The 12,826-nt window shown below is 45.7% G+C and overlaps 1 protein-coding gene across 1 annotated transcript in view; it reads right to left on the minus strand.

The window, feature by feature from the left end:
- AGAP2 (ArfGAP with GTPase domain, ankyrin repeat and PH domain 2) overlaps positions 1-12,531 on the minus strand; it is a 110,429-nt gene extending 97,898 nt beyond the window's left edge. The window contains exon 1 of the mRNA XM_053455777.1: positions 12,296-12,531. Within this exon, the coding sequence (XP_053311752.1) occupies positions 12,296-12,506 (211 nt within the window). The 5' untranslated portion in view covers positions 12,507-12,531. The remainder of the gene's footprint in view (positions 1-12,295) is intronic.
- Between the last annotated feature and the right edge of the window lie 295 nt (positions 12,532-12,826).

Below are 12,826 nucleotides of genomic sequence, written 5' to 3' on the forward strand. Positions count from 1 at the left end.
TCACGGTGTCTACATCCCTAAAGGTCATAATGTGTATGGAAGAAGTAGGAAATGGGTTTATACAATAAACTATACAAATTAAATACAGTTCATCTTCTAGTTGGTTACATAACTATCTAGAAGATACATCTATCTAGTTAGTTATCTAGAGGTCACATTAAAAAGTCTTTCTAAAGCCCTGCTCCTAGCCCCAATTCTAACCACACTCTCTAAAGCAACGGTGTCCCTCTTTGACCATTCAAAATGTACGCTGGTATGCCTGAGGTAAAGATGGTTCTGTGTAATACCAAGTTCATGACTCTTGGCTTAATATCGCACATCTAAGGTGTCTGGCATTCTAGCCAATCCATGATGGTGCACAATACTTGTCACCATACCGCTAATATCCCAACAGTTTTCTGCAGCATATTTACTTAAATTAGAGCGAATAATGAAGCAAGGGTGACAGAACATTTAACAAGTTAATGTTATGGACACAGTGCACCCTGCATGTCTATTCAGCACCATCTGTTCCACCCCTAATTAATCATGCACAAAAACACATTTCATTAACACACAAGTATTACACAATGTACTCTGCACAAAATAACAATGTATGCATCAGAGATGTCTTTCAGCGAAGCATAGCAAAAGCCATACAAAGATGACAAAATCCTATTTTGGTTTATCTGGTACATAAATAAAATAATTATATATATATATATATATATATATATATATATATATATATATATATATATACATTTTCAAAATCCTAAATTGTGTTATCTCCCTGGATCACCCACAGCCACATGGGCAATGGAATGATGTCATGATATTGTCTGACTATGGACCTTCTTTCAATCCATCTTGCTCATGCCTAGTGCCCATAATGGCATTGTGCATGACCAATTGTTGATGGCCCAGAATCAGTATGCTTACAGAATAAAAAAAAAATGCTAAATGTCCTCAACTATATTGTCAAAACAATTCCTCCAACAACCTCCAATATGCCAGATATACTTGGTTAGGCATATATTTACAAAACATATTATAGTACATATACAATAGTAGTTATATACACTGTATATTCAGCAGATATCCACACAAACCTGGTGCCACATTCTAGTGGAATTAGCATGTAATTGACCAATTATCTTTTGGTCTCAATGAACATTTTTAAAAGGAGAGCCTGAAAAACAGGTTGGTTTCTGACCCCTGAGAACTTAGATCATCCAGCCCTGTTTTAGACTTTGCACTGAATGGGAGGCAGGGCCACATACAACTACAGACATCTTTCATGCGGCAGAGACCCACACTAATGTAAAACCATTAAGTCAAAAAGTTATGGTTAGGAAATACCTTACTACTACCTTAGTTATTTCATAAAGAACAGCATACTTTCCAGTTTCTCTGTTACTAACTTCCTAGTGACCCTATTCCTCTGCCCATCTTTCCACCCCTGGTCTTTGTTTTTCTATGTATATAAAGAGCAATGTGTTTATAAATTACATACGATATAATAAGTCTGTATAATTTGATACTGTACTTCTGGATGGCTTAATTATCTAAATAACTATTAATCACAAAGTCACCTTACATGAATGTGGTAAAGTCTTGCCTCGTAACATGCCTCTAAGCACACCCCATGTAACCATGTGCTCCCCATTATCCATCTAAACATGTTGTGAAGTATGATGACATGTATTGTCCTTGGGCTCAGAATTCTTGGTGCGCATGAGTATTTAACAGTTGTTGAAGGCAAGTGGAACTCTATAATCCTGGATGGATAAATATTACCCTTCGTCTCATAATACATTGAGAACCTCCTGTTGTTTTTTTGGTGGAGGGCTTCTTATTCTTCCTATATGCTAAATCCATAAATGTATGTAATATACATTCATTGAAATTAATTTGTTCAATTCAAATCACTTCTTATCATTGCACGTATCATTAGCTACGTCAGCAGCGACTCCCAAAGCCAGAGGTGGCCCTCTATGACATATTGGAAGCTATTAAAAAGACTCCCAGCCTACCAGCCGCTTGTGGAGTAATAAGTAGGACACAAAGTGCTGTGCAGTGATCTTAAAGCACTTTTGCCTTTCATATCAACATTTGTAGTAACTAATAATAACTAAACTCCTACTACATTACAGGTCTGCATAGTGGTTATAATCATTTATAATAGTGGTTATAATATCCATTTGAACTCGTTTTTCCATACGCATCTACTTATAAGCATGCAGGTATTACGTGGAATGATGGCATATATTTATCTGTTTAAATGTGACCTGCTTTCTTTGTTATGGTGAATCATAAATCTAGTGATGCCTATAGGATATTTATATTAAAGGAAATTCTATACTACAACAGGTTCAGACAGATATACCAAGTTATACTAGTATAAATGCTCTTACAAAGGACCTGGTTTATAATATATGAGAACACAGGCATGATGGGCAACGTGATTGGTGGTAATATTAACCCCACCTTAGCACATCTTACAACTTAAACAAATAATCAAATGTGCTTTATAGGAAACATTATATTATAATGGGAGTTGTAGCAGTGCCTATAAGTCAACAACCAATAAAGAACATTTTTTGTACTAATAGAAGTTTCCAAAAGCTGGCATTAAAACATGGTCCAAAAATAATTTATCAGTATATTTTGTGAGATTTAGAACTGTTCCTCATGTGTATCCAGTTTCTGACTAATTCCAGGGCTCTCGTCTCCATGTGTCTGTATGTGTTAATGTATATTTGTTATGTATGTGTTAACTGTCCCATTACAGCGCTGCATAATGTGTTGGCGCCTAATAAATAAAACTTCTTTGAAAGTAAGTTTCTAGAATCATATCAACAACGCATATTTCCTCGGATTTCATTTTAGGAATTTGGTTGGCTTAAACAACCACAAACCTGAAAAGTGTGTGTGTTTGACAGTCATACAGATTCAAGAGCTTATTCAAGTATGTCGGTGGCCTTCCTGTTACTGTGAAGTTATCCGGTAAATTCATTACCAGAAGAACTACAATGTTTCTGCCACACTAACTATACACTGCCTGCTGAGTATTGCTCCAATATTGGACTACCGCTATTCATACACAAGCCATGCTCACTGTTCCATCTAAAGTGCCCACACCAGCAGTGGCCCAGTTAGGCTGTATATGTGGTTAACCACACGCCGACCCCAGTTGGGCAGATTTGTAGCCAGGGGCGGGCTGGGCAGGGGGGCAATTGCCCCCCAGGCCGCCCTAAATCCGGGCCGGTGGGCCGGACGGACAACCGGCAGACAGACATTCAATGCGGCTGCGGCCGCAAAGTTAAAAACTAAGCGGCCGCGGGCAGGATTGAATGCGGCCGTCATGCGTACCTGGCGGGGGAGGGAGGGAGGTGGTCCGCCCCGGCTGCCGCTCATCTGAGGGGTGCCACCATGCCGGCACGCCTCCAGTTTCTGGAGGCGTGCCGGCATGGTGGCACCCCTCAGATGAGCGGCAGCCAGGGCGGACCGCCCCCTCCCGTTTCGGTGCGCGCGGCAAAAACACTGAAGCCACGCCCAACATTTTCCGCGCTCAGTGCACCGGAAGGACAGGAAGAAGAAGTAGAAGAAGAAGAAGAGGAGGAAGAGGAAACGTGAGAGTGAAAGAAGAAAAGGTAGGAGAGAGTGGATTAGCAAGTGTGTGAGAGTGATGGGTGTTATGCTGAATGTAAGTGTGTGAGAGTGATGGGTGTTATGCTAAATGTAAGTGTGTGAGAGTGATGGGTGTTATGCTAAATGTAAGTGTGTGAGAGTGATGGGTGTTATGCTAAATGTAAGTGTGTGAGAGTGGTGGGTGTTATGCTGAATGTAAGTGTGTGAGAGTGATGAGTGTTATGCTGAATGTAAGTGTGTGAGAGTGATGGGTGTTATGCTGAATGTAAGTGTGTGTGAGAGTGATGGGTGTTATGCTAAATGTAAGTGTGTGAGAGTGATGGGTGTTATGCTGAATGTAAGTGTGAGAGTGATGGGTGTTATGCTGAATGTAAGTGTGTGAGAGTGATGGGTGTTATCAGGGGCGGGCTGGGCCGGGGGGCAATTGCCCCCCAGGCCGCCCTAAATCCGGGCCGGTGGGCCGGACGGACGACCGGCAGACAGACATTCAATGCGGCTGCGGCCGCAAAGTTAAAAACTAAGCGGCCGCGGGCAGGATTGAATGCGGCCGTCATGCGTACCTGGCGGGGGAGGGAGGGGGGCGGTCCGCCCCGGCTGCCGCTCATCTGAGGGGTGCCACCATGCCGGCACGCCTCCAGTTTCTGGAGGCGTGCCGGCATGGTGGCACCCCTCAGATGAGCGGCAGCCAGGGCGGACCGCCCCCTCCCGTTTCGGTGCGCGCGGCAACAACACTGAAGCCACGCCCAACATTTTCCGCGCTCAGTGCACCGGAAGGACAGGAAGAAGAAGTAGAAGAAGAAGAAGAGGAGGAAGAGGAAACGTGAGAGTGAAAGAAGAAAAGGTAGGAGAGAGTGGATTAGTAAGTGTGTGAGAGTGATGGGTGTTATGCTGAATGTAAGTGTGTGAGAGTGATGGGTGTTATGCTAAATGTAAGTGTGTGAGAGTGATGGGTGTTATGCTAAATGTAAGTGTGTGAGAGTGATGGGTGTTATGCTAAATGTAAGTGTGTGAGAGTGGTGGGTGTTATGCTGAATGTAAGTGTGTGAGAGTGATGAGTGTTATGCTGAATGTAAGTGTGTGAGAGTGATGGGTGTTATGCTGAATGTAAGTGTGTGTGAGAGTGATGGGTGTTATGCTAAATGTAAGTGTGTGAGAGTGATGGGTGTTATGCTGAATGTAAGTGTGAGAGTGATGGGTGTTATGCTGAATGTAAGTGTGTGAGAGTGATGGGTGTTATGCTGAATGTAAGTGTGTGAGAGTGATGGGTGTTATGCTGAATGTAAGTGTGTGAGAGTTATGGGTGTTATGCTAAATGTACGTGTGTGAGAGTGATGGGTGTTATGCTGAATGTAAGTGTAAGAGTGATGGGTGTTATGCTGAATGTAAGTGTGTGAGAGTGATGGGTGTTATGCTGAATGTAAGTGTGTGAGAGTGATGGGTGTTATGCTGAATGTAAGTGTGTGAGAGTGATGGGTGTTATGCTGAATGTAAGTGTGTGAGAGTGATGGGTGTTATGCTGAATGTAAGTGTGTGAGAGTGATGGGTGTTATGCTGAATGTAAGTGTGTGAGAGTGATGGGTGTTATGCTGAATTTAAGTGTGTGAGAGTGGTGGGTGTTATGCTGAATGTAAGTGTGTGAGAGTGATGGGTGTTATGCTGAATGTAAGTGTGTGAGAGTGATGGGTGTTATGCTGAATGTTTGCGAATGAGAGTTTCAGATAGCATGGATGTGTAAGTGTTGGGGGATAACTTGGCATAGGGAGTCCGTAATCACATTCCTTTCATGCCCAGATTCCAGCATGTAGTGGCTGCCTAGGCATGATAGGAGTGTGATTGCTGTTATAAATTATTTTTTGGTCCAACTTCGGTGTGTTAACACTTTTATTGGACAGAATAATTCAATGACAGTATTAATATATATATATATATTGATATATATAATTGCAAACAGCAATCACACTCCTATCATGCTAAGTCAGACAGCACATGCTAGAACCTGGGCATGATAGGATTGTGATTGTTGTTATATATATGTGTGTATATATATATATATATATATATATATGTATATGTGTTAATATTATTGTTGATTTTTTTTGTCTAATTTTGGTGTTACTTTTAATAAAGTATTTTAAAGTTTTTTTTTTTTTTTTTTTCTGTTTTGGCCAAGTGAATGCTGAATTTTTACTGTAGGGGACAGCTCACGCATGGGGCGGCAATGACAGTTTCACACAGGTTTCCAACGTAAAAGCGCGTTTATTTAGATGTTGTAGTCACAGAGCACCTTGTAAACAAAACAAACTATAAGCCTGTCCGGCTCTAACTAAACAGCAGGATACCTCTCTAGCAGCCTAAGGTCTGACGCAAAGCAAAGTAACCAGTTTTGTATGGGGTAAAGCTTCATACCTGGTGAGCTGCAGCGCTGGCTGTAGCTGCTCCTTCATTCAGTTTCTCCTTTTCACCTGCAAACTTAACAGCCCTCTCTTTTAAGGCTTCCTCCCCAGTAACGAGCTTAGGAAGCCTCACCTGAGAGCACCTGGGTTTGCTACCATGCCTGGCAGAGGTAACCAGGTGAGATATATATACCATCAACCACGCTCCCATACACTTTACCACATATCCCCCCCGTCGACTCCAGACCAGAGGTCTGGACAGCGTCAGCAACCATACAGTACACCCTGGACAACGCATCCGCATTCCCATGTAACTTCCCTGGTCTATGCTCCACTGTAAATCTAAAATTTTGCAAGGAGAGAAACCATCTGGTCACTCTTGCATTCCTCTCCTTATTCTGTTTTATCCATGCCAGAGGAGCATGGTCAGTCACCAACACGAATTCCCTGCCCAGGAGATAATATCTCAGGGACTCCAACGCCCACTTGATGGCGAGACACTCCCTTTCCACTATGGCATAATTTTCCTCGGCTGGGGTCAGTTTCCTACTCAAGTACAGCACTGGGTGTTCTTCCCCATTAACCACTTGTGACAAAACTGCCCCCAAACCTCTAGCAGACGCGTCTGTCTGAACCAGAAATGGTTTCCTAAAATCAGGGGAAACGAGCACTGGCTGGTCACACAGGACAGACTTCAGACTCTGAAAAGCCCTTTCTGCCTCGGGGTTCCACTTTACCATCACTGACTTACCACCCTTTGTTAAGTCTGTCAATGGTGTGGCCATGGAGGCAAAATTGGGCACGAACCGACGGTAGTACCCGGTTATGCCAAGGAAAGCCCTCACTTGTTTCTTTGTTACTGGCCTAGGCCAGTTCTGTATCGCCTCAATCTTATTGATCTGGGGTTTAACCAGCCCCCTACCAATGATATAACCCAGGTATCTTGCTTCCTCCAGACCCACTGCACATTTTTCAGGGTTTATGGTTAGGCCTGCATCACTAATGGAGTCTAACACGCCCTGTACCTTACCGAGGTGACTTTTCCAGTCAGACGAAAAAATTACCACATCGTCCAGGTAAGCAGCGGCATAATCACGATGTGGTCTCAAAATCAGATCCATCAGCCTCTGAAAGGTAGCAGGGGCCCCATGTAACCCAAATGGCATCACAACATACTGGAACAGGCCCTCTGGAGTGGAAAAGGCAGTCTTCTCTTTAGCCTCCTCAGTTAACGGTATCTGCCAATAGCCCTTTGTAAGGTCAAGTGTTGTAATGTACCTTGCCTTCCCAAGCCTCTCAACCAGTTCATCCACTCGGGGCATGGGGTACGCATCAAACTTTGAGACCTCATTTAATCTCCTGAAGTCATTACAGAACCTCCACGTCCCGTTGGGCTTTGGGATTAGCACTATGGGGCTTGACCACTCACTAGTAGATTCCTCAATAACACCTAATTCAAGCATGCGCCTGACCTCCGTGGATACCGCCTCTCTACGGGCTTCTGGTATCCTGTATGGCTTCAGGTTCACTTTACTGTGAGGCTCAGTTTTAATATGGTGTTTTATGAGGTGGGTACGGCCAGGTAGGTCCGAAAACTTTCGTCTGTTTTCCTGCAGGAACTCCCTCACCTCCTGCTTCTGGGGCACTGACAGTGCCTCTCCTATGGTTACTGGGGGAACTGGTTGCCCCACTTCTTTGACCCCTGCCTGGGTCGCCCCCAAAGACTCCCGCTCTTTCCACGGCTTGATCAGGTTTACGTGGTAAACCTGGAAGGGTTTTCTCCTGCCCGGTTGATGGACCTTGTAGTTCACCTCACTCATCTTCTCTACAACCTCATAGGGACCCTGCCACTTGGCTAAAAACTTACTTTCAACGGTGGGCACTAAAACCAGGACCCTGTCCCCAGGATTAAAGGCCCTCAACCTGGCAGATCTGTTATAAATTCTGCTCTGGGCCTCCTGCGCTCTTTGCAGATGCGTTTTAACTATAGGCATCACCGTCGCTATTCGCTCCTGCATCTGAGCCACATGTTCAATAACACTCTTATATGGGGTGGCCTCGGTCTCCCAAGTTTCTTTGGCAATATCTAACAAACCCCGTGGATGTCGGCCATACACTAACTCAAAGGGGGAAAACCCTGTAGACGCTTGGGGCACCTCCCGGATAGAGAACATGAGGTAGGGTAATAGACAGTCCCAATCCCGACCATCCCTTTCTACCACCTTTTTTAGCATATGCTTTAGGGTTTTGTTAAACCTCTCCACTAACCCGTCTGTTTGAGGGTGGTACACTGAGGTACGGAGGTGAGTGATTTTAAACAACTTACACAGGTCTTTCATGACCCGTGACATAAAGGGCGTACCCTGGTCAGTAAGAATTTCTTTAGGGATCCCCGTGCGAGAGAACATGTAAAACAACTCCCTAGCAATATTTTTGGAGGCCATGTTTCTTAAGGGTACCGCCTCTGGGTACCGGGTAGCATAATCCAAGACAACCAAAATGTATTGGTGTCCCCTAGCAGATTTGACAATGGGCCCTACCAAATCCATGGCAACTCTCTCAAATGGTACTTCAATGATGGGAAGTGGCACCAAGGGGCTACGGAAGTGTGGTGTTGGGGCACTCTTCTGGCATGTGGGGCATGACTCACAATACCTTTTTACTTCTTCATATACCCCAGGCCAATAAAACCTTTGGAGGACCCTCTCTTGTGTTTTATTAGTCCCCAAGTGCCCCCCAAACACATGGTTATGGGCTATGTCCAGCACCAGGTGTCGGTATGGTTTTGGCACCAGAAGCTGTTCCACAATTTCCTTGTTAACTTTGGTGACCCGGTACACTAGATCCCCATTCATGGCAAAATGCGGAAATTTCTGGTCAGCTTTGGGTTCCTGTGGTACCCCATTTACTACCGTGACATTTGCCCGTGCAGTTCCCAGAGTGGGGTCTCTCACTTGCTCGGTCCCGAAGTTACCCCGAGACATTTCTAAATCTAAGACCTGTTGGCCGGGTAGGGAAGTTTCTTCTTCTTCCTCCCCAGCTAACACCTGCAAGGGGAAAGAATCTTCACTATACATTTCAGGTGGGCCTAGATCCTTTTCATCATGCCCCTTACTGGTATCATTGTTCCCAATGGCCGTCTCACCTGACCCATTATTTACAGGGAGGGTTACAGACTCTGCCGGAGTTTGTTCCCCAGCTGCAGAAACGTTCCCCCTTCTCCACAACTCCCAGAACAAGGGGAAATCGCGGCCTAAAATAACCGCATGCATAAGTCTTTTTACAACTCCGACTTCGTAGGTCACAGTTCCAGATGGGGTCACCAACTTAATGGGGGCCACAGGGTAAGCTACAATATCCCCGTGGATGCATAGCACTCTTATGTGCTTGTTCGGCACGTAGTCCATAGTCACAAGGCCAGCCCGAACCAAAGTCACCAGGCTACCCGAGTCCAAAAGTGCCTTCACGGAGCAGTCACCTATCTTCACCATACAAAAATGCGGCTCAGTCTCTGATTCTGGAATGGCTGCACAAACAGGTTCTGCAAACAGGGACTGACGCCGACTAGCGTCACACACCATGGGCTCTGAGTTAAGAGGGCAATAGGCGGCTATGTGTCCCCACTCATGGCACCTCCAGCACTGGGGGGTCCCTGGCCTCCTTAGTAGGGAGCCCTTTCTAGGATTGTGGGGTCCCAGGGGTTCAGGATCAGTCTTTTGCCCTTGCCCAAACTCTAGAGCCCTGCTCTCTCTCACATTTTTCCATACACCTCCAGCTGGAACTCTCTTACCCAAAGATGTCGCGGGTCTGACAGTCTTGGAAGGTGTTGGTGCCGCAGGGACCTCACGGAGGAAGTCCTCGGTTGCTATGAACCTTTCCACCATGTTGACAAGCTGCTCAGCAGTTCTGGGGTCTCCATGCCCAACCCACCGTTGTAGCTCCGCCGGGAGGGCGCGGAGGTAGTGGTCCACTACCACCTTTTCCACAATCTGGGCTGGTGTAGTGGATTCTGGTTCCAGCCACTTGCGTACAAGATGAATCAGATCATACATCTGGGACCTGGCAGGCTTGTCCATGGTGTATTTCCAACAGTGGACTCTCTTGGCCCGAACAGCGGGCGTAACACCCAGGCGAGCAAGGATCTCCATTTTTAGTTTTGTAAAGTCCCGGACATCCTGCTCCCCGAGGTCATAGTAGGCCTTTTGCGGTTCACCAGTCAGGAAGGGTGCAATCACTTCTGCCCACTCTGCAACTGGCAGTCTCTCTCTCTCCGCCACTCTCTCAAATACGGTGAGGTATGCCTCAACGTCGTCGTCGGGTGTCATTTTTTGTAAGCCCCGCTGAACGGCCCTCCTCACGTTAACAGTCTCAAGGGGGCTTGCCTCCACTTGTTGGGACTGAGCCACAACAGTCTCTCTGAGCGCAGCAATCTGCTCCATTAACAGGCGATTCGTTTCCTGTTGTTGGGCCATAGTCTGCTGTTGCGCATGTTGCTGGGCGTGAAAAGCCTCTGCATGAAACTTCCGTTGCTGTTCCAAGGCCTGCTCATGTCTCAGGTTAGCCTGTATCAGCTGCTTTATCACTTCCTCCATTGTGCCGGATGGGCCTTACAGTGCTGCAGCCTTCACTCAGGACATATGCTTCCGGCCCTTTAAATGTCCACAAAATTCAGATGCTGTGTTTTGTCCTGCCGTTGCTCCTAGCACCACTGTGCCCGCGTTCTCCACCAATTGTAGGGGACAGCTCACGCATGGGGCGGCAATGACAGTTTCACACAGGTTTCCAACGTAAAAGCGCGTTTATTTAGATGTTGTAGTCACAGAGCACCTTGTAAACAAAACAAACTATAAGCCTGTCCGGCTCTAACTAAACAGCAGGATACCTCTCTAGCAGCCTAAGGTCTGACGCAAAGCAAAGTAACCAGTTTTGTATGGGGTAAAGCTTCATACCTGGTGAGCTGCAGCGCTGGCTGTAGCTGCTCCTTCATTCAGTTTCTCCTTTTCACCTGCAAACTTAACAGCCCTCTCTTTTAAGGCTTCCTCCCCAGTAACGAGCTTAGGAAGCCTCACCTGAGAGCACCTGGGTTTGCTACCATGCCTGGCAGAGGTAACCAGGTGAGATATATATACCATCAACCACGCTCCCATACACTTTACCACATTACTTTCAGTCCAGAATTTTCATTTCGGTGCATCACTACTATATACTATGCCAGTCACTAAAGTGGTAAGCCTACACCACATCAATGTTTGGCTTAGTATATAGTGATAGGGGTTGTCAGTGTCTGGCTCAGTGTATAGGCACGCATTGACGGTGGTACCGCATAATCCCTAAGTATATAATGATAACAGTTATGCTGTACCCCTGTCAATGTTTGCCTAACCATAGAAACTATGCAGTTTTAAAGTGTGTGTGTGTGGGGGGGGGGTGCCACATACAGGGTCTGCCACAGGTGCCAAATACTCTAGGTACGCCCCTGCATCATGCGGCTGTCAGACCCAACGGCCATGCCTCAGCTCCTCTTCCCACGTCTTAAAAGGGGTGTGATGAAGAGCTGAGGCATGCGGTGTGTGCACGCCGGCCACTTTAATTTCATTAGGCGCTGGTGGACTGACTGCCGCACGACGGCCGCTTTCAATGTCGCTCGCAGCCGCTTTGATGGTGCAATGGGCCAGTTGACTAGACTTGCCCCCCAGGCCTTAGGCTGCCAGCCCTCCCCTGTTTGTAGCTATTCTTTGAGGACTATGCAATGCAAGTTGGTGAACCTGGCTGGGTCTCACTTACTACTAGAGTGTTGGAGAAGAGGGAAGAAACAACAAAAACACCATAATAACATTTTCTTTGCTCTTATACATCAAAGTAGTAAATACAAATTGAGTTGCTGTAAAAAAAGTTGGTAAGGACGGCAATTAATCGACTGATATAACTCCAAATGTCATAACAGACTATTAAAAGCGCAGGATGCAATTCTGTCTCTTCCTAAAACATGACATCTGTGTCATTTCAAATTACCCACGTAGCCGTTGCTCGAGAACGTATTTCTAGTATTTAGTACTGTTGCACCTGGTGCCTACAAGCAGCACCTGGTGACTACAAGCAGCACCACGAGGCAACAGGGTTATCTCACTTTACCCAAGGATTCCTAAATATAAAGAACTGGAAGAAAATAAATCCTCAATGCTTGCAGATAAAACAGGCACTACATCTGAATATAAACCAACAGGACACAAGTCTACATATCTAGCCATATTAAAACCTAGTACTCTTACCTTGTAGGCTGTGCAGGGATGCTGTCAATTTGTCTTTCAGTTGGAGGTCACTCACATGTTCTACCAAGCTGAGTAGCCTGCACAGCTGGGCTTTGCATACATCATGTCTCTTCACTTCACACCTGATAGCAGCGGAATTCTGATGCTTTGACACACTCATCCTCAGGCTCCCATGGATGCCATCTCTACCTCGTCCAAGTTCCCCACTCATTCCGCTTTACTGTGTCCTTTAAAAGCAGCAGCAGCATAAAAGAAGTTGCTAAAAAGATAATTCCAAAACTAGTAGATGCAGTCCATTACCTGTGTCCACATATTTGCTAGTCTGTTCGCTAATTTGTAAAGTATCTTTCTTTTTTTCAGTCCTTCTCAAGTGTGTTTTAACTTGTGCCGCCTCTTCTAGGTTCTTCTCTTTCGTTCTGTCTGTCTCGCATCTTTGTTGTTCACGTGTGCACTTCCTGGACTCAGAGTAGAGTTTCAGATCTGTGTCTGTGCTGTCTAACAGTGTCCCTCCCAGACTTTTACAGTCACAGT

Source organism: Spea bombifrons, chromosome 2, assembly GCF_027358695.1.
Source record: "Spea bombifrons isolate aSpeBom1 chromosome 2, aSpeBom1.2.pri, whole genome shotgun sequence".
In the NCBI taxonomy this organism is placed as follows: domain Eukaryota; kingdom Metazoa; phylum Chordata; class Amphibia; order Anura; family Pelobatidae; genus Spea; species Spea bombifrons.